Source organism: Muscardinus avellanarius, assembly GCF_963383645.1.
Source record: "Muscardinus avellanarius genome assembly, chromosome: 10".
NCBI classification, from domain to species: domain Eukaryota; kingdom Metazoa; phylum Chordata; class Mammalia; order Rodentia; family Gliridae; genus Muscardinus; species Muscardinus avellanarius.
In genome coordinates, this window is record NC_137796.1 from 96,044,537 (window position 1) to 96,063,337 (window position 18,801).

Genomic DNA, 18,801 nt, shown 5'->3' on the forward strand with positions numbered 1-18,801 from the left:
TAGCAAGGCTAGTATAAAGAGACACAGAAAAAGTGCAGCCTTTTTCTAATTAAAAATAAATAAATAAGTGGTGACTCAAAAAAATGTGTTTGCTTCAAAACTGAATTGAAGCCAGGCATGATGGCGGATGCCTAGAATCCCAACTGCTCGAGCTGAGGCCGAGGGTTCCAAGTTTAAGGGCAGCCTGGACAACTTAGCAGTGCCTCCAGTGAAGTAATAGAAAGGCGGGGGATGCAGCTCAGTGGTATAGCATCCCTAGGTTCAATTCCTAGGACTGCAAACAAACAAACAAAAAATAAACACACAAAAAAACCCAAAATGTGAATTGGAGCATACTTCATGTAAGACTCCATAGTCTTCCCATAGCTTTCCCTAAACCACTAGGCTGATGAGTATGTACAAATCCATGTATCATTGGTATCCACACCCAAACCCATATGTTATTTATTTTGTTAACTCCAAAGCAATAAATCCCAAAGAAACACTGCATGCTACTTGCTCACTGAATATCTGGCAAGGATTCTCCTCTGTATAATAAGCTACAGCTAATAAAACACACACACACACACACACAGTAAAATTTACATAGGTATAGCCGGGCGTGGTGGCACATGCTCATAATCCCAGCATTCGGGAGGCTGAGACCGGAGGATTGCGGTTTGCCACCACACCTGGCTGTTATTTTGGGTCATAAATAGGTAGAGCAATAAATATGAAATTTATAACTATATACTAAAACTTTTCACCATGTGACCTAATCTTCTGAGATACTTGGAGGATATAAAATAAGGTCACTATGTGAATAACTATGTATTCAGGTTGCTTGGCTAAGCTCTTCTTGATAATTCAACAATAACAATTTCATAAAGAGCAACACTTCATTATGTGTTCAAATTTCCCCTATGAGATTATGAAGTATCACCCACTGCTTAAGTATGCATTAAAATGAGGTATGGGAAAAATAATTCACAAAGTTGTATTACAGAAGCTAATAATAACCAAAAGAAATTGTATTACGTAAGTAAAATTTAACCTTCAACCAGGTGTGGTGGTACACACCTGTAATCCTAGAATTTGGGAGGCTAAAACAGGAGGATCCCAGTTCAAGGCTAGCATGCAGTATTTTAGTGAAATCCTGTTTCAAAATAAAAACTAAAATAGGACTGGGGGTGTAGCTTAGAGGTAGATCACCCCCTGGGTTCAATTAACACACACACACACACACACACACACACACACACACACACTCTCTCTCTCTCTCTCTCTCTCTCTCTCTCTCTTTCTCAGTCATTAGATATACTGTTTGCCAGATTTTTATAAAGAAAGTACTCTCTCATCTATTCCAAACTTTTCAGACTCTAAGGTAAGATAAATTGGCTCTTGATACTCCCAACTGTAGGGCTTGCAGACTACTGGCTCTTAGAACATCCTTTAAGAACAACTTCTAAAGGGTTTTCACAATTCACTATGGCTGGTACTGTGACCTAAAGGACAGGAAGGTGAAATCTCAACATGTACAACTACTGGAGGTGCTCAAAGAAGTCTTACTTGGGCCTGAATGATGTCATTCTTATTAGTAAAAACCTCCAACTGCAACCTACGATCAATTGCATGGTTAATCGTGACGCTGGGATTAGCTGCATGTTGGTTTGCTCCAAAACCTGCGCACCCTTGATACTGTATTAGGCTGCCTATCACTTAAAAACCTCTTCAATCTGTTCCGGAAACACAGAAACCCAATGCACCCCCTGGTTTTGGTACTTACATGTGTCCCATTAAGTTTATATTACCACTACAACTGACAGTGCAGCCTCTCTGCCCAGATTGGACCCAGCTGGGTTTCAGGAATATTCAACTACAGACACACCATGCTGCCTTAAATCTGTTTGAAATGGGGCAGGGCATAAGTAAATAAATAAGACAGATGATACACAAGAGAAACTATAAGACATTCAGATGTTTTGACCTTTTATATAATAAATGACAATATGACTAACATTTGCATATTTACTATGTACCAGACAATGGGCTAAAATCCCTCCTATGCCATATTTTATTTCCTCAGCTAGCCTTTGTGGTAATCATCTCCATTTGTAAAGCTAAGAAATCAAGTTACATGTGCCTCAAATCATAAATCTAATAAAAGAATCCAATGTAATTCTAGTGACTTGAGAAACTGAGGGAGGAGGATCCAAGTTTAAGGGCAGCCTCAACAACTTAGCAAAACTCTCTCAAAATAAAAACTAAAAGGGATGGGGATGTAGCTCAGTATTAGAGTACTCTGGGCTCAATTCCCAGTGCTAGAGGGGGGAAAAAAGTGTGTGTGTGTGTGTGTGTGTGTGTGTGTGTGTGTGTGTGTGTGTATGGGGATCCAAAAAATAAAAATCTAGGTATGTCTGACTTCAAATCCTACTGAGCCATTTTACTACGCTGCAACTGCAATACAAACCCTGATTATCGGGAAAGGGTCAAATGATGACACTGTTTTTGGTCATACTAGGCTAAAGAGTGAGGACTGATGTAAGTGATTATTACTACAGTGGACCAGTACTGGGAATGGCCTAGGAAAATTTGAGAAAGAAGCTGATTATTAATAAAAATATTTAAAAAATGGGGTCACAGACGATGAAGCTCAGAGTTGTAAGCTCAGAGTTGTAAGAGATGAAGGGCAAGTCAGGACTTGTTTATGGCCAGGAGTCAGGTAACTGTTATAATGCAAATTAAGCTAGCTAAAAGTCATTAGCAAGTCTACAGGGAGTGGGAGCTAGGACTTTCACATTCTGAAGACAGGTTTACATAATAACTGATATCTACTTAAGAGGATGGGTGAAGGGAATTGACCTTCCTGAAAGGAGAAACCTGGGTGTAAACCAAGAGTTAGGCAGGAAAATTAAGGGACAGACTTTACCTATGTCATGGGATTACGTAAGAGAGCAAGATGGAGGGCCTTGTGTCTATAAAGGCTGTTCACCGTGTTTTGTGGTTCGGTGAATTTGTTCCAACAAGCCCCTCATGCTATTCCTGACTAGCACGGGGCTGTAACTGTCTTCTGTATTTCTATCTTTTTAATAAACTCCTTTAAATCTTCAGCAAGAGTCCTGACCAGTGTACATCTGTCCTGAGTCGGGACAAGAACACGCGGTTATGGGGAAGAACCACTGGGAGCCTATCAGGGTCCTTGGGGAAAGTTTCCCCAAACCGTAACATTTTTGTTACCAAAACGGTAACATACAGCAGTACTGAAAGGACATCTCTGCACCCAAGTAACAATGGACTCGACCAGTGCTGCCACTGTGATGATGGACTGGCAGTCATCATGCTATAATTTTTCTCCATTTCCTTTCCTTAGTGACTTCTACTTACTTTTGCCTTCTATCTATGTTCTCAGTCCTAAATCCACTCTATAAAACTTTAAGACTACTAGCTTATATTCTTCATCCTGATATGGATATATATCTGTTGATAAAGTTAAAAAGAAATGACTTTTGTAACTAAGATTGTAAAGGAAATATCTTTGTTTAACTTTGTCTTAGGTGCTGGGGATTGAACCCAGGGTCATTCTATCTCTGAGCTACACCTCCAGCCCTTTCTATTTTTTGTTTTGAAACATGAAGGTTGTCAAAAACCTCACTATGTTGCTGAGGCTGGCCTTGAAACTGCAATCCTCCTGTCTCTCCTTCCCAAGTACTGGGATTACAGTTGTGCACACTACACCCAGCCTGTAAAGAAAATATTAATGCTTTGTTCAGGAAATGTAATTTCATATTGGAAAATCTGGCCTCTACTGTGAAATTCAGTATCAAATGATTTCAAGCCTTAAGCATGTCCTCTGTAACGGGGAATGTGCCAGTATTGGAAAATTGCTTTTCCAATGTAAAAAGTAGACGGGGCCTGGGTGCTACGCAGACACTCAGGTAGGGAGGGGGAGGCAGCTGTTACCCTGCAGAGCCTCCCTCAACCAAAAGTGATTAGCAAGTACACACAAGAGTTATAGCCCAGGGCCTTCATATTTTAAAGACAAGTTTACATAATAAATAACTTCTAACAGATAGGCCAAAACTCCCCAAGGACTCGGAAGGATGGTGCAGACCATGTGACCCCTGACTTTGGAAACCAAGTAGCACATCTTGGTCTTAAAGTCTTGCACTGAAGACAGGGGCGGGCCCACACCTGCATCTGGGCAGGAAGAAGGCTTTTGGTCAAGCAGGATGTGAGATAGTAAATCCTCATAATCATATCAAAAGGCTTGCACCAGAAGACTATTGGTTAAACAAAATGGGAGATAATGAATTTTTATAAAAACAATTCTATATCTAAAAACTTCATGGTCTTATTTTCAAGGCACTCTACTATGTCTCTCTGACGTAGTGATTTATAATTCTCTGTCCCTTCCTTCTATCTTTGTAATAATAAAATTTGCTTAAGCTTACAGCAGTATAGTTCTGGCTGTTTTTTCTAAATTAGCTAAGAACAAGAACACACAGCTCCACCTCAAACCGTTACAGTTTTGGCACTGTTACACTCTGAACACTGTAAAAAGACTCCTCTTTCAAGTCAGGCCCGGTGGCATAACCCTGTAATCTCAGTGCTCGAGCGGCTAAAATGGAAATATCTCAGGTTTAAGGCTTGTGTGTGGCAACTTAGCAAGACCTTGTTTCAGAAATGTAAAAAGTAAAGCTGGGCATGGTGGGTGGTGCATGCTTGTAATCCCCGTGCTTGGGAGGCTGAAACAGGAGGATCACACAGGTTCGAAGCCAGCCTCAACTACTTAGTGAGGCTCTCAGCAACTTAGACCCTATTTCCAAATAAAGTATAAAATAGGTATGGGAGTATAGCCCTGAGGTAGAAAAGCCCCTGGGTTCCACCCTTAGTACCACACACACACACACACACGTAAAAAGCCAGGTGTAGTGGCACATGCTTGTAATCCCAGTATTTAGGAGGCTCAGACAGGGGATCACAGGTTCGAAGCCAGCCTCAGCAGCTAAGTGAGGCTCTCAGTAACATAGTAAGACCCTGTTTCCAAATAAAATATAAAGTAGGTCTGGAAGTATAGCATGAGGGTTCTATCCTCAAAAAAAAAAAAAAAAAAAAAAAAGCTGGTCTTTGAATTTGGTTTGTTTGTTTTGACAGTGCTGGGGATCAAATACAGGCCTTAAGTATACTAACAAGCACTCTACCATTGAAATACACCCCCAGGCCGGGCATGGTGGTGCACGCTTATAATCCCAGCTCTTGGGAGGCTAAAACAGGAGGATTGGACAGGTTTGAAGCCAGCCTTGGCTACTTAGTGAGGCTCTCAGCAACTTAGTGAGACCCTGTTGATAGAAATGCCCCTGGGTTCCACCCCCAGTAACACACACACACACACACACACACGAAGAAGGAGAAGAAAGAAATATACTTCCAGTTCTGTCTTTGAATTCTTACTAAAAGTTCTACCTGCCAGGTGTGGTGGATTACACTTGTAATCCCAGCATTCGGGAGAGTGAGACAGGAGGATAGTGGTTCTTGAATAGCCTCAGCTACTACTAAGTGAGGCCCTTTGCAACTCAGTAAGACCTTGCTTCAAAGTAAAGAATAAAAAATAGGGCGAGGGGTGTAGCTAAGAGGCAGAATGTACCTAGTTTCCATCCTGAGTCACACACACACACACACACACACACACACACACACACACACACACACACACACACGTTTTACTTGATATGCTGAAATAAATACTGATATTGCCCCCCCTTCTGGTACTGAGGACTGAACTAAGCAGAGCAGTAGTCTACCACTGAGTTATATCCCCAACCCTTATTATTTTTTGTTTGGAAACAGGGTCTTACTAAGCTGCTAAGGCTGGCCTTGAACCTGTGGCAGTCTTATCTAAACCTCCCCAAGTACTGGGATTACAGGAGTGTGTCACCATGTCTGGTCAGTATCGCTTTTTTTTTTTTTTTTTTGGTGGTACTGGGGTTCCTGGAAGCCCTTCTACCTCCGGGCTACACTCCCAGACCTATTTTTACATTTTTATTTGGAAACAGGGTCTCCTAAACCAGTGCGCGGGGCTGGCTTCGAACCTGCGCGATCCTCCTGTCTCTGCCTCCCAAACGCGGGGATTACAAGCATGCGCCACCACGCCTGGCCTCAGTATCACTTTTTAAAAATAAACAGGGGATAGTGGTACATGCTTGTAATCCTAGTAGTTGGGAGGCTGAGACAAGAGGATTGTGGGTTCACAGTTAGGCTCAGCTTAGTGAGGCCCTCTACAACTTAAGTGAGACCTTGTTTCAAAATAAAGAATAAAAAATAGGACTGGGGGTGTAGCTTGGAGGTAGAATGCCCCTGGGTTAAATCCCCAGTACTGCAAAAATAAATAAATAAATAAATAAAATTTATAAATCTTTGTACCACTTTACCATTATGGAATTTTATTCTAAGTAGTAAAAGAAATTTACTGATCCAAATGGCCATCAACTAACTGATGCATGGATAAATAAAATGTAGTCTATCCATGTAATAGAATATTATTTGGCAATAAAAAGAAATACAGGCTATACTATGAAGGAACTTTGAAAACCTATGCTAAGTGAAAGAAGCCTGTCATAATATTGTATATTCCACTTATATGAAATGTCAAAAATAGGCAAATCTACACACAGAAAGATTAGTGGTTGGTGGTGATGGCTAAGAGGCATGGGGCTGCTTTCTGGAATGTTGAGAATATTCTAAAATTGATTGTGGTGATTGTGGTTCACAATTCTGTGAATATACTAAGAACCACTAAATTATATACTTTAAATAAGTAAATTTTATGATTATGTGAATTGCATCTCAATAAAGCCATTTAAGAAAGAAACTTACTGGAAAAAAACCTCGAAAGGTCAATGAAGAAATTTTATTGATGCTTTCTAAATTAAAGGAGAACACAATCTTAAAAGTTTTGTTGTAAAAACTCCCAGTGCTTGGGAGGCTGAGACAGAAGGATTGCAGGTTTGAGACCTGCCTCGGCAACCAGACTCTCAGCAACTTAGCAAGACCCTATTTCAGAACTGAAAATAAAAGTGAGGCCAGGCGTGGTGGCACACACTTGTAATCCCAGCATTCGGGAGGCTGAGACAGGAAGATCTCAGTTTGCGGCCAGCCTCAGCTACTAAGTGAGGCCCTTTGCAACTCAGTGAGACATCTATTTCAAAATAAAGAATAAGCCAGGCGTGGTGGCACACGCTTGTAATCCCTGCGCTTGGGAGGCGGAGACAGGAGGATTGCACAGGTTCGAAGCCAGTTGCGCTGGTTTAAGAGTCCCTGTTTCCAAATAAAAAAAAGTATAAAAAAAAGGTCAGGGAGTGTAGCCTGGAAGTAGAAGGGTTTCCAGGAACCCCAGTACCACCAAAATAATAATAATAATAATAATAATAATAATAATAATAATGAATAAAAAATAGGGCTGGGGGTGTAGCTTGGAGGTGGAATGCCCCTGGGTTTCATCCTCAGCAACACATACCCACATCACTCACACACACACACACAAAAAAAAAAAAAAAAGAAAAAGAAAAAAAGAAAGAGCTCGGGGTATAACTCAGAGGTTATAATGTTCCTGGGTTCAATCCCCAGTACCACCCAAACACCAAACCAAAACTTTTGCCCTCTTAGGTAATCAAATTATGTCCTCTACAAATCATCCCCAAAGTGATTTAATAATTGATATTATTACAGAGCTTCTTCATGCCAAAGCATCTTTGTGATCACAGAAGTTGTCAGAGCTCAGCCAGGCGTGGTGGCGCACACTTTTAATCCCAGTAATTTGGGAGGCTGAGACAGGAGGATCACAGCTTCTGGGACAGCCTTAGCAACTTAGTGAAGCCCTCTGCAACTTAATGAAATCCTGTTTCAAAATAAAGAATAAAATGGGGCTGGGAGTGTAGCTCAGAAGTAGAATGTCCCTGGGTTAAATCCCCAGTAACACTAACACTCACACACACACACAGTTGTCAGAGCTCAAAGAAATAATCAATAATGTCCAATATTAAATAAACTGTGAATGGGGTGTGGAAGCACAGGCTTATAACCCCAGCATTTGGGAGGCTGAGACAGTTGGACTGCTGTTCGCCACCAGCCTCAGCTACTTAGTGAGGCCCTTTGCAACTCAGTGAGACCCTATTTCAAAAAATAAAGAATAAAAACTAGGGTTGGGGGTGAAAAGAATGCCACTGGGTTCCATCCCCAGTACCTAAAAAAAAAAAAAAAGAAAAAAAGAAACTGTCTTGGGCAGCCTGTAATTTTAAATTTTAAGTGTGTATGGGGGGGGGGGTGCTACTGGGGATGGAACCCAGGGGCCTTTTACCTCCAGGCTACACTACCAGATCTTTACTTGTTTACTTGGAAACAGGGTCTCACTAAGTTGCTAAGGGCCTCACTAAATTTCTGAGGATGGCAGTGTAAACCGCAATCTTCCTACCTCAGCCTCCTAAGTACTGGGATTACAAGCCTGCACCATCACACCCAGCACTTTAAGGTTTGAAACCAAGGGTCTCTAATTTGTAGGCCAGGATCTACTTGTAGACCTCGAAGCACTTCGGGGAGATACTGCGTACCTACCACGGACGCTTAGGTGAGGTTTGTTAGGACGCCCTGAGGACAGGACGGCAGGAAGCACAGTGGGAACGGACACCGTGGACACCAGGGTTCACCTCCCTAAGAGCCTGCCAACCTTTGTAAAAACTGGGAGTTTTCCTCTCAAAAGGTCAGACATCGCCTCGGTTTATCAGGTAAGGCTTTCTCCTGACTCTTCTGTCCATGAGAGGTGGGGGCAGGAAGAGGGAGAGAATTCTGTTAGCGTCCTATTTTTAGCTTATCTGTGCCCCCGACTCACTCCTTCCCAGCTCATTCGTAACTTCATTTGACTGGAAGTTTAGGAAAGAGAGCTGGACCTACGTTGTCCAACCTTTGGCCTCTGGGAGCACTCTTGAATTTGATGCCTTATATCATATTGGGGTACACAGTGTTAGAAAAATACATGCACGCTGCTCTTGATGCCCTCCACACCGGGTCTGTCTCCTCTTTCCTGTGCATGCCTTTGAGATTGGAATGGGTAGTTCTGTATACATTCAGAGCATTATTTATGACTTCATCCCTCTCTTTCCTAGTCCCCCTCAGTTACTCCCCTGGGGTCTCTGATCGTCTATCTGATGTCACCCTTATTTCCAAATATCTCTCTGGGTTCCGTGTGTGTGTGTGTGTGTGTGTGTGTGTGTGTCTGGGAATGGAACCCAGGGGCATTCAACCTCCAAGCTACACCCCCTGCCCTGTTTTTTATTCTTTTAAATTTGAAATGGGGTCTCACTAAGTAGCTGAGGCTGTCTGCAAACTGCGATTCTCTGATCTCAACCTCCCAAATGCTGGGATTACAAGCGTGCACCACCACACCCGGCTTGGGTTCCATATATTTGAGAAAAGATAAATCTCATTTTTTGAGACTGGCTATACTGGCTTAGTATAATATTCTTGAATACATCTATTTTCCTGCAAATGGCGTGATTCCTATAGGCACAGGTTTCCCAGTTCTGTGTGAGACTGAGCAGGTAAGTCTGTCCAATTCTGTGGCCCAATAGTAAGAAGCTGCTGGCTTCAAGTGTAATTCACATTTTCCAATACCCTCCTTATCCATAAAAAACAGTATTTAATCCCTTATTTTTTTCTCAACTAGTTTGAAATACAAGGAGAGAAGAAGGTGTTTGTTTCTGATACCTCTTAAACACCAACATTCCATGTAAACAACTTAGAAAAGAACAAGAATGAAAATACTAGCTGGGTATGGTGGCGCTCACTTGTAATTCCAGTACTTGGGCGGCTAAAACAGAAAAATCACAGGTTTGAGGCCAGTCTCAGAACTTAGTGAGGCACTCAGCAACTCAGTGAGACCCTGTTTCAAAATAAAGAATAAAAAATAGGGCTGGGTAGGTATAGCTCAAAGGCAGAATGCCCCTAGGTTCAATCCTAAGTACCAAACGAAAAAAAAATAAATAAATAAATAAATAAATATACTAACTTTATCATAACCATCCTAGAAAAAAATTGTTTAGATGTAAGGAAGAAATTCCTGCATGTACCTGAAAAAGACTTTTGAAAAACATGAAAAACCTTCACAGAAAACACTATGGAAATTCTTCTAGGATGTTCCTGGATGGTATAATCCAAGAGGGTCACTGAAATCCTTGCTGTAAATAGATGATTCCTCAATAAAGGGGTTTGTTGTTCAGAAGCAACTGTGCTGATATTGCTGAAATTAAACAACAATAACTCCTCCTCCTCCTCCTCCTCCTCCTTCTTTTTTGTGGTACTGGGGATGAAACCCAGGGACCTTCTATCTCTGAGATACATACATTCCTAACCCTATTTTTTATCCTTTATTTTGAAACAGGGTCTCACTAAGTTGCAGAGGGCCTCACTAAGTAGCTGAGGCTGTCTGCAAACCTGCAATCCTCCTGTCTCAGCCTCCCAAGTACTGGGATTATAAGTGTGAGCCGCCTTGTCTGGCTCATGTTTAGTCCCCACACACACAAAAAAAGTTTGTCTCTTTAGATTAGGGAGGAGTAAAGAGTGACAGTGAGGTTTAATAAATTTGTGCAAATCAAAGGTATCACTTTAAGGTTGAAACCCAAATCTTCCCCTTTCCTCCATCTGGCACAAAAACTCTAGTCACAGAAGAATTTTAACCTTCTCTAAAAATAAATAAGAGTCTTCACATAAATAAGATATAGGTAACACTTCAATGAAAAGGTTTTTTTGTGGTACTGAGGGTTGAACTCAGGGTCGCACACGTATTGGGCAAATGTAATGTTTTCTTGGAGGGAGCTTTTAAAGCCACACTTGGATTCAACTCTCATGTGGAATGCATTGAAATACAGGAAAAACATGGGTATTACTTTATTTAAGCCAAATATAAAAAGCCCCAGAAGTAATAAATGTCAAAGTGCTTAAAAAAATCTATGAAGCATTATATAAAATGAAATATATTCCTACTGAGGTTGGGTTTCAGTAACCAGCAGAAATCTGACCTCAGCATATCAGAATTATGTAATTTTGCCATTATACTCCTGTACAATTTAGTAATGTTGGTAACACTAACAGAAACTGCTAAGGATCTTTACTGGAGTGTTTTCCCCCATATGCAACATCAATTTGTTTCATTATATCTGCAAAAGTTTGTACATAATCTTCAAGCTATTAGAACAAGCAGGACATATCTTCTCAAACAGCTGAAATGAAAGAAATGTACTTTCTGTCTGGACCCCTGCAATAAAAACAAGCAAAAAGTTCTGCTCATCCAAAGTTCACAATCTTATGGTAATACACTTGTGATGTTATTCTGTACAGATTTTGTTGTCTGATATTTCATCCTGAGGCAGTTCAAGCAAAAGCTGGAGGGCAGAGGTTAGTGTATGAAGATGAGAGCCCAGAAGAGGAGAAATCATAGAGGAGTGATGGAGAAAGCGCAAAGCCAAGAGATGCGCTATGTTTTTATGTCTCCTCACTTCCAAGAACATCCGGTAAAGATATAATTTCTCACAGTAATATATTCAGGTTTGACTGAATCTGTTCTTATAAACTAGAACAGCAATACAACATCTAACTTTTACCAACACTATGTGCCAGGCACTATTTAAATGTTTTACATGGATTAGCTGGGCTAATCATCACAATAACCCAACTAGGCGGCTATTAACATTAGCCCAGTTTTATAGATGACAAAAGTGAGGCAGAGAGACACCAGAGAGCTTACACTGAAGTGAGGAATGAAGTCTGGATTTGAATCCTGAAGTTGCCCTTAGTCTTTCACTGTGGTGGGGTTTTGTGTGTGTGTGTGGGGGGGGGGGGGTTGCTAGGGATTGAACCCAGGGGCATTCTACCTCTGAGCTATACCCTCAGCCCTAATTTTTTTTTTTTTTTAAAACAGGGTCTCACTAAGTTGTTGCAGGTGGCCTCAAACTGCTTTCTCAGTTTCTCAAGTATTGGTATTACAGGTATGGGCCACCATAGTTGGTGACTACAGTGATTTTCAAACCACATTCTACAAAATCTTTCAGCCCCAAGTGGTCTAGTTTAAATATTCTTGTGTGTATGTGTGTGTGTGTGTGTGTGTGTGTGTGTGTGGTGTACTGGGGGTGGAACCCAGGGGGATTCTACCTCCGAGTGACACCCCCAGCACTATTTTTATTCTTTATTTTGAAACAGGGTCTTACTGAGTAGCAAAGGGCCTCACTAAGTAGCTGAGGCTGTCCAGGCACTGTGATCCTCCCATCTCAGCCTCCTGAATGTTGGGAGTACAAGCATGCGCCACCATGCCTGGCTAAATATTCTTATATTTGATTTGAAAGATATAACTCTGCCCTGTCTTTTGTAGTCTTCTCTTTCTTTCTTTCTTTCCTTCTTTCTTTCTTTCTTTTTTTTTTTTTTTTTTTTGGTGTGTGGCACTGTGGGTGGAACCCAGGGGCTTTTCTACCTCGGGGCTACACTCCCAGACCTATTTTATACTTTATTTGGAAACAGTTTCTCACTAAGAAGCTGAGGCTGGCTTTGAACCTGTGTGATCCTCCTGTCTCAGCCTCCCAAGTGCTGGGATTACAAGTGTGTGCCACCACGCCCAGTGTAGTTTTCTTTTAAATGCAAGACTGCATCTGTCTGCTCAGGTAAAACTGTATAGTGAGTGCTCGAGTATCAGGCAAAGTTCAGGTGCATTTTATTACAGAACAAGATCACAAAAATAAACAGAGGAACATATCAACCCATTCACTTGAAGTATTGGAGGGTCTATTTCCTGACATATATAAGGTAAGAAATATGGGTTAGATACGATTTTGAAAAATTTCCTACTGTTTCTCCTGTTTCTTCTTTTTAGCCACAAAACATTTACTTGAAGAGCATCCTGAGGCAAGGGAAACTGTTAGGAAAAAAGTCACCTCCACTACTCCATGTGAGCCACACCCCTTCCTTGCTCCACTCCAGGCCCGTGCCCACAGCCCCTGCCAGTCCACTCTCCTGTATCAGCTGTTCCCACTGGGGTGGGCCTTCCATTTTACTGGATCTACTAGTCATTGACCATATACCACCTGCTATTTGATTGGCCAATCCATCACCTCTTTCCTTTATTTACTTCACTCTTTATCCAGCTGAGAGTCCATGGCACATCATTACACAGATACTTGGGCAAATACCCTATTTCTTATTTCCAAGAAACACCTTCGTGGCCCTGTCATTTTGTTGCACATATCTGGCAAATGCCAAACGTAAATGAAACCTTCTACTGGCTTTCACACTCTTGATGCTTCTTTACTTCCAAGAACATCTGGAAAGTTCACCTGCCTCAGCTGTTCTGGTACCAGAGTAGCTGAGCACTACTGCAGGAGGCCAGTCGGGCACACAGGTGATCACACTGTAAGTTGCTCACCACCAACTCCCACAAGGCTTCAGAGCCCCAGGCAATCCTACTGCATTGGCATGCCCTCTCTGTAACTACTTTTCCCCAACATTTTGTGGTACTGGGAATGGAACCCAGCGGCATTCGACCTCTAAGCTACACCCCCAGCCTGACTTTTTATTCTTTTTTTTTTTTTTTTTTTATGATGGTACCGGGGATGAAACCCAGGGCCCTTCTACCTCTGGGCTACACTCCCAGACCTATTTTTTAAATATATTTTTTTATTTGGAAATAGGGTCTCTTAAGCCAGCTGAGGCTGGCTTTGAACCTTCGCCATTCTCCTGTCTCAGCCTCCCAAGTGTGCGCCACCACGCCTGGCTCTTTTTTTTTTTTTTCTTCTTTCCAGTACTGGGGATGGAACCCAAGCAGGGGCATTATGCCTCTGAGCAACACCCTTAGCCCTATTTTTTTTTTTTTTTTGGTGGTACTGGGGTTCCTGGAAACCCTTCTACCTCCGCAGGCTACACTCCCAGACACCTATTTTTTATATTTTTATTTGGAAACAGGATCTCTGAAGCCAGCAATGCTGGCTTTGAACCTGCGCAATCCTCCTGTCTCCACCTCCCAAGAGCGGGGATTACAAGCGTGTGCCACCACACCGGGCTCCCTAGCCCTATTTTTTATTCTTTATATTGAAACAGGGTCTGAGTTGCAAAGGACCTCACGAAGTAGCTGACACTGTCCACGAACCCAGATCCTAGTGTCTCAGCCTCCCAAATGCTGGGATTACAAACTTGCGCCACCACACCTGGCTCATTTTATTTTTTATTTTGAAATAAGGTCTCACTAAGTTGCAGAGAACCTCACTAAGTAGCTGAGGCTTGTGATCCTTAAGACTCAGCCTCCCAAGTACTGGTATTACAAGTGTGAGCCACAACTCCCGACTTCCCCCAAATTATGACTTTCTTCAAATCTTGAACTACTGATGGTCCAAGTCTGTGGCAACTCACAACCAATGACTTTGCCTAACGGAGCTGTATTCATCTCATTCTTGCTTTCTTTTGACTGTGAGAGGATCCTGCATCGTTCTGTTTTCTACGGAACGTTACACCATTACATCCCTCTTTCTTCTCCTCTATATGATATAGTCTACTCTATTTTCTTTCCCATGCACAGTTAGCCTGTTTTTTTCTATCCGGATCCGGCAGAATATTCCTTTGCAAAAAGGTGCTGTCTGCTAAAGCAGTGAAAATCCACTGACCCAAAGGATGTAAAGGCCCAAAGAAAAAGGAGCTGTTATCCATATGATGAGATCCACAGAATGGTCATGAACCTGATGTCACACATATAATTGCATAAATCGTTTGGTATCGCCAACACTTTCAGAAACAAAGCCCACAGTATTACCAAATTCTACACCATCCGAATACTTTTCTTACATGCTTCATAATTAGAGCTCTGCTAAAACTCTACAGGCAAGACCAGCAACATTCTTTAGTGGTATTTTAATAACCACTAAATCTGACAGCATGATTTCGTGTTACTAGGTCTAGATTAGGGGAGAGAAGAGGAAGCAACAAATGTCCCAGCTACAGCTTTTTTTTTTTTTAAAGAGCTAAAAATATTGCAGGATAAATACAGAACCCTAAGTAATACTTAAGAAGTAAGTTTGACAGCAAACGCATATATTTTGGATACATTTTTATAACAAATTATTCTCGGAGGGAGTTTGACATTCCCACTTCTCAATATTCCCTTTACCTACCCTGAGCAAGTAGCTAGAAAAACCCAGGATCTTTCCTTAATTCCCAGCAGCACTCCTGACAGCTGTTTACATTAATTAAAGATTTAGTCTCACAGGTCTGGGGGTTGAGGGGGGTGCGAGAAGAGATGGCCCAAGATGAGAAAGATCTTGCCAGCACATTCACCTGAGATACCCTTCGCAAAGATGCCCGCCTCTTTCCTGAGGGCACCACCTTGCCTCTCCTGCCTACAGCTCCGTGATGTTACAGCAGGCTCTGCCGCTGCTGCGGGGTTGCCTGCAACTCTAATGTGTTATTTAATTTTCTAACTACTATTAAGATCTCCACGGCGTTTTTGGGATGCGCTGGAATGAAAGATGCTTCATAAAATGAAGTTTATTATTAGTATTATTATAGCTCCCGGGTCTAAAATAAAGCAAAATTATAACCGCACACACTTCAAAGGGAAAAGAGGAAACCACAAGCGTCTCAAACCCTGCCAAGCGGCCGGGGACTGGACTGGGGGCTGCGATCCCCCAGCCTCCACCCGACCCGACGCCATCCTCTCTCCCAGCGCCAACCATTAACCCTGCCAGGCCGGGTCAGCGCCGGCTGCCGCCTCGGCTTCTTGGGGATGCAGGGGGTCCGGGTCGGCCCCCCAGTTTCCCGAGGCTCGCGCGGCTCCCCGCGGGCTGCCCCGGCCTCTCCGCCCGGCTTCTAATTCCCCGGCAGTTCCCTCCAGCCCGGCCCCCCGCCGCCTCCCACCCGGACTCCCCCTGCCTCCCTTTAAAGCCCAGCGGGGGCGGGCTCCCCGCGGTCCCCGGCCGGGCGCCAGCCCTGCCCGGCTCGCCCCTGCCCCGCCGCTCACCCGCCGACTCCCCGGTGTTGATCCAGTCCGGGTTGGCGATGCTGGCGATGGCGAAGATATCGGCGGCCAGAAAGAGACATCCTGAGATGATGGTCAGTTTATCCATCTCCCCGCCCCGCTCCCCCCACCCCCCGAGCCCCGCGCAGGCCGCCGCCTCACGCCTCCCGCGCCATGGGCCGCCGCCGGGGCCCGGAGTCCCCGCGCCGCCGCCGCCGCCGCCGCCTCGCGCCCCTCGGCCGCGCGCCCGCCCGCCCGCCCGCCCGCCGGGACCGCCGCCGCGCCCCGGAACTGCTCGGCGCGCCGGCCTGACCCGGAAGTGAAGCCGGCGCCGCGGCCCCGGCCCCGGCCCGCCCGGCCCTGCGGTCGCCGCGATCCTGGAGCTCTGCGAGAGGGTGCGCTGAGCCCGCGGGGGCCGCGCCCCCATCGTCGGCCCCGCGGCCGCCCGAGGTGCGGGGTCACCCGAGCGGACCCAGAGACGCACTGTCTGCCCCTAGGCGAGCGTGTGTGCGCTGGTGGGGGGAAGAAGTAGGTTTAAAATCTGTCTTTAGAGGTAATCTCAGGTGCCGATCCCTGAGTTTATAGGGGGTCAGTGTGATGGGGTTGGTGATAATGATGGTCAGGGGAGAATACACTCCCGCTGAGATCACTAGGATCATAGACCCCCACACACACACACACACACATACAAGACTATCACAGACGCAGGAATCAGCAAGTGCAGTCACCATTAGGGGAGGGCCGGGTAGAGATTGGCACATTCAAGGACCCGCACAATGTCCTATGCGGCTAGAGGGTGTAGAAGAAGCGGTAGGCAGAGGCCGGGGGCGTTGGAGCCCGTGATAAAGCCTTTGAATTTTGTTCCAAGTCCGAGGGGAAGGCACTGGGGGCTGTCACCAGCACAGTGACTCGATTTTACTTAATCTGGAAAGGTCTGTAGTGTGGATTGCAGCAGGGAGGGGCAAAAGCGAAAGCCGGGACCCAGTTAAGAGGCAAAGTAGTTCAGAAGACAGAGTTATGGCTTTGGCCAGGGTAAAAGTAGTCAAGATGGAGAAAAAATGGACAGATGGAATATTTTGTAGACAGAGGGAATGACTTGCTGATAATGAGGAACGTTGAAAGAGCGTAGCAGTGACTCCTGAGCCACTATGTGTTTGGTAACTCTATCTACTGAATTGGGCTGTGGGGAGAGTCAGGTTTAATGGGTCAACAGGAAAAATTAAGACATTTGCATAATTCATTAGCAATACAGATGATCTAACCATCTAAAATTTTGCTATCTAGTGAAGGTCTTTTTTTTTCTTCCATGACTCATGGACTAATTTCACCAGTAACCCTGATTTTAGATCTAGCTCTTTCCCTCCACGCAGGGAATGGAGATGAGACGGTGATTTTCTCCTTAAATGCCACCTAGGTTATCTCTAGAAAAACCTAGAATAGTGACAGAGTGTCTCTATTTTTGGAATGCCTACATGTCCACAAAACTCAGCAGGTTTCAAGTTCCACCAAATCCAACAGCCTTGCAAGAAATGTGCAGTTATCCATGGCGGAACATAGATTGGGGGGAGGAGGGATTTGATTGCTAGTGTAAAGACTTTTCTGTCCAAACACTTGTCTCTTGGGGGAAGGGTTTTTTTTTATTATATAATTTCTACTCTGCCACAAAAAATGACACAAGATTTTATACACACACACACACATACACGCACGTGTGTGTGTATTCATTCCAAGGATCTAGATAGAATACATTTCACATTATTGAAGTAGTTCTTCACCTTTTGGGTGTTGTTTTTTAAGTACTGGCGAAGTACTTAAAATTTTTGGCGCTGGGTGTGGTGGTGGCGCAGGCTTGTAATCCCCGCGCTTGGGATGCGGAGACAGGAGGATCCCGCAGGTTCAAAGCCAGATTTGCTGGCTTAAGAGACCCTGTTTCCAAACAAAAATATAAAATAGGTCTGGGAGTGTAGCCCGGCGATAGAAGGGGTTTCCAGGAACCCCAGTACCACCAAAAATAATAAATAAATAAATAAAATTTTGGCTTCTTGTCTGCTATTTTGATTGCCCACTAATAAAACCTTAACTCTACAGAACTAAATTCCTGAATACTATCCACTGATGTTCACTACTGGACAGCTGATGAGAATCCTAGGGTGAAATGTTAATGTTAGAACAGTTTGCCACTATTTTAAATCCAATTGAGTGCAATGATGATGACTTGACTCTTTTGTTTAAAAAATACAAATATAAATTCTTCCTTTTACCCAGACTGTGCCTGGCAGCACTTCCTCCTGCATCTGTTCTCCATAAGAGGTTTTAGAGCACAAGAACAACCAGTATTGTGTTAAAAGAATCTAGCTCTTTTTTTTTTTCTTCTTCAGATTAGCGGCTGTTCATCACTATAGACAACAGTGACCTATCCCATCCCTTCCTACCAACCAAGATAGGGGATAGGGTTCACAGGAGCCAAGTACATTGTTCACAGATTTCCCACTAATCTATATTAATTAATCTGTATTAACTACACCATAGTCTTGCCTTCCAGCGGAGCTGGTGATTCAGAGTCTCGAGCCCCCGAGTTTTCCAGGACAGAGCAGTTCCTTTCTCTATATCTCCGTCTAGATTTTAGTACAGGAAACCCAAGGGGTTTGGGAGGAGTGGTACTGGTGGAGCACAAAGAACGTAGAAGGATGCTCTAGATCCAGCCTGGCTACCAGCTTGAATTTGGGAAAATCATGTCACCTCTTTCCTCCATTTGACCAAACCGATCCCCAGAGCGATTCTGTCTTGCT

General features: G+C 43.7%; 1 protein-coding gene across 1 annotated transcript in view; it reads right to left on the reverse strand.

The window, feature by feature from the left end:
- MOSMO (modulator of smoothened) overlaps window positions 1–16,121 on the reverse strand; it is a gene marked incomplete at both ends in the record, with an annotated part of 63,710 nt that extends 47,589 nt beyond the window's left edge. The window contains one exon of the mRNA XM_080702683.1: window positions 16,016–16,121. Within this exon, the coding sequence (XP_080558809.1) occupies window positions 16,016–16,121 (106 nt within the window). The remainder of the gene's footprint in view (window positions 1–16,015) is intronic.
- Window positions 16,122–18,801: the final 2,680 nt, after the last annotated feature.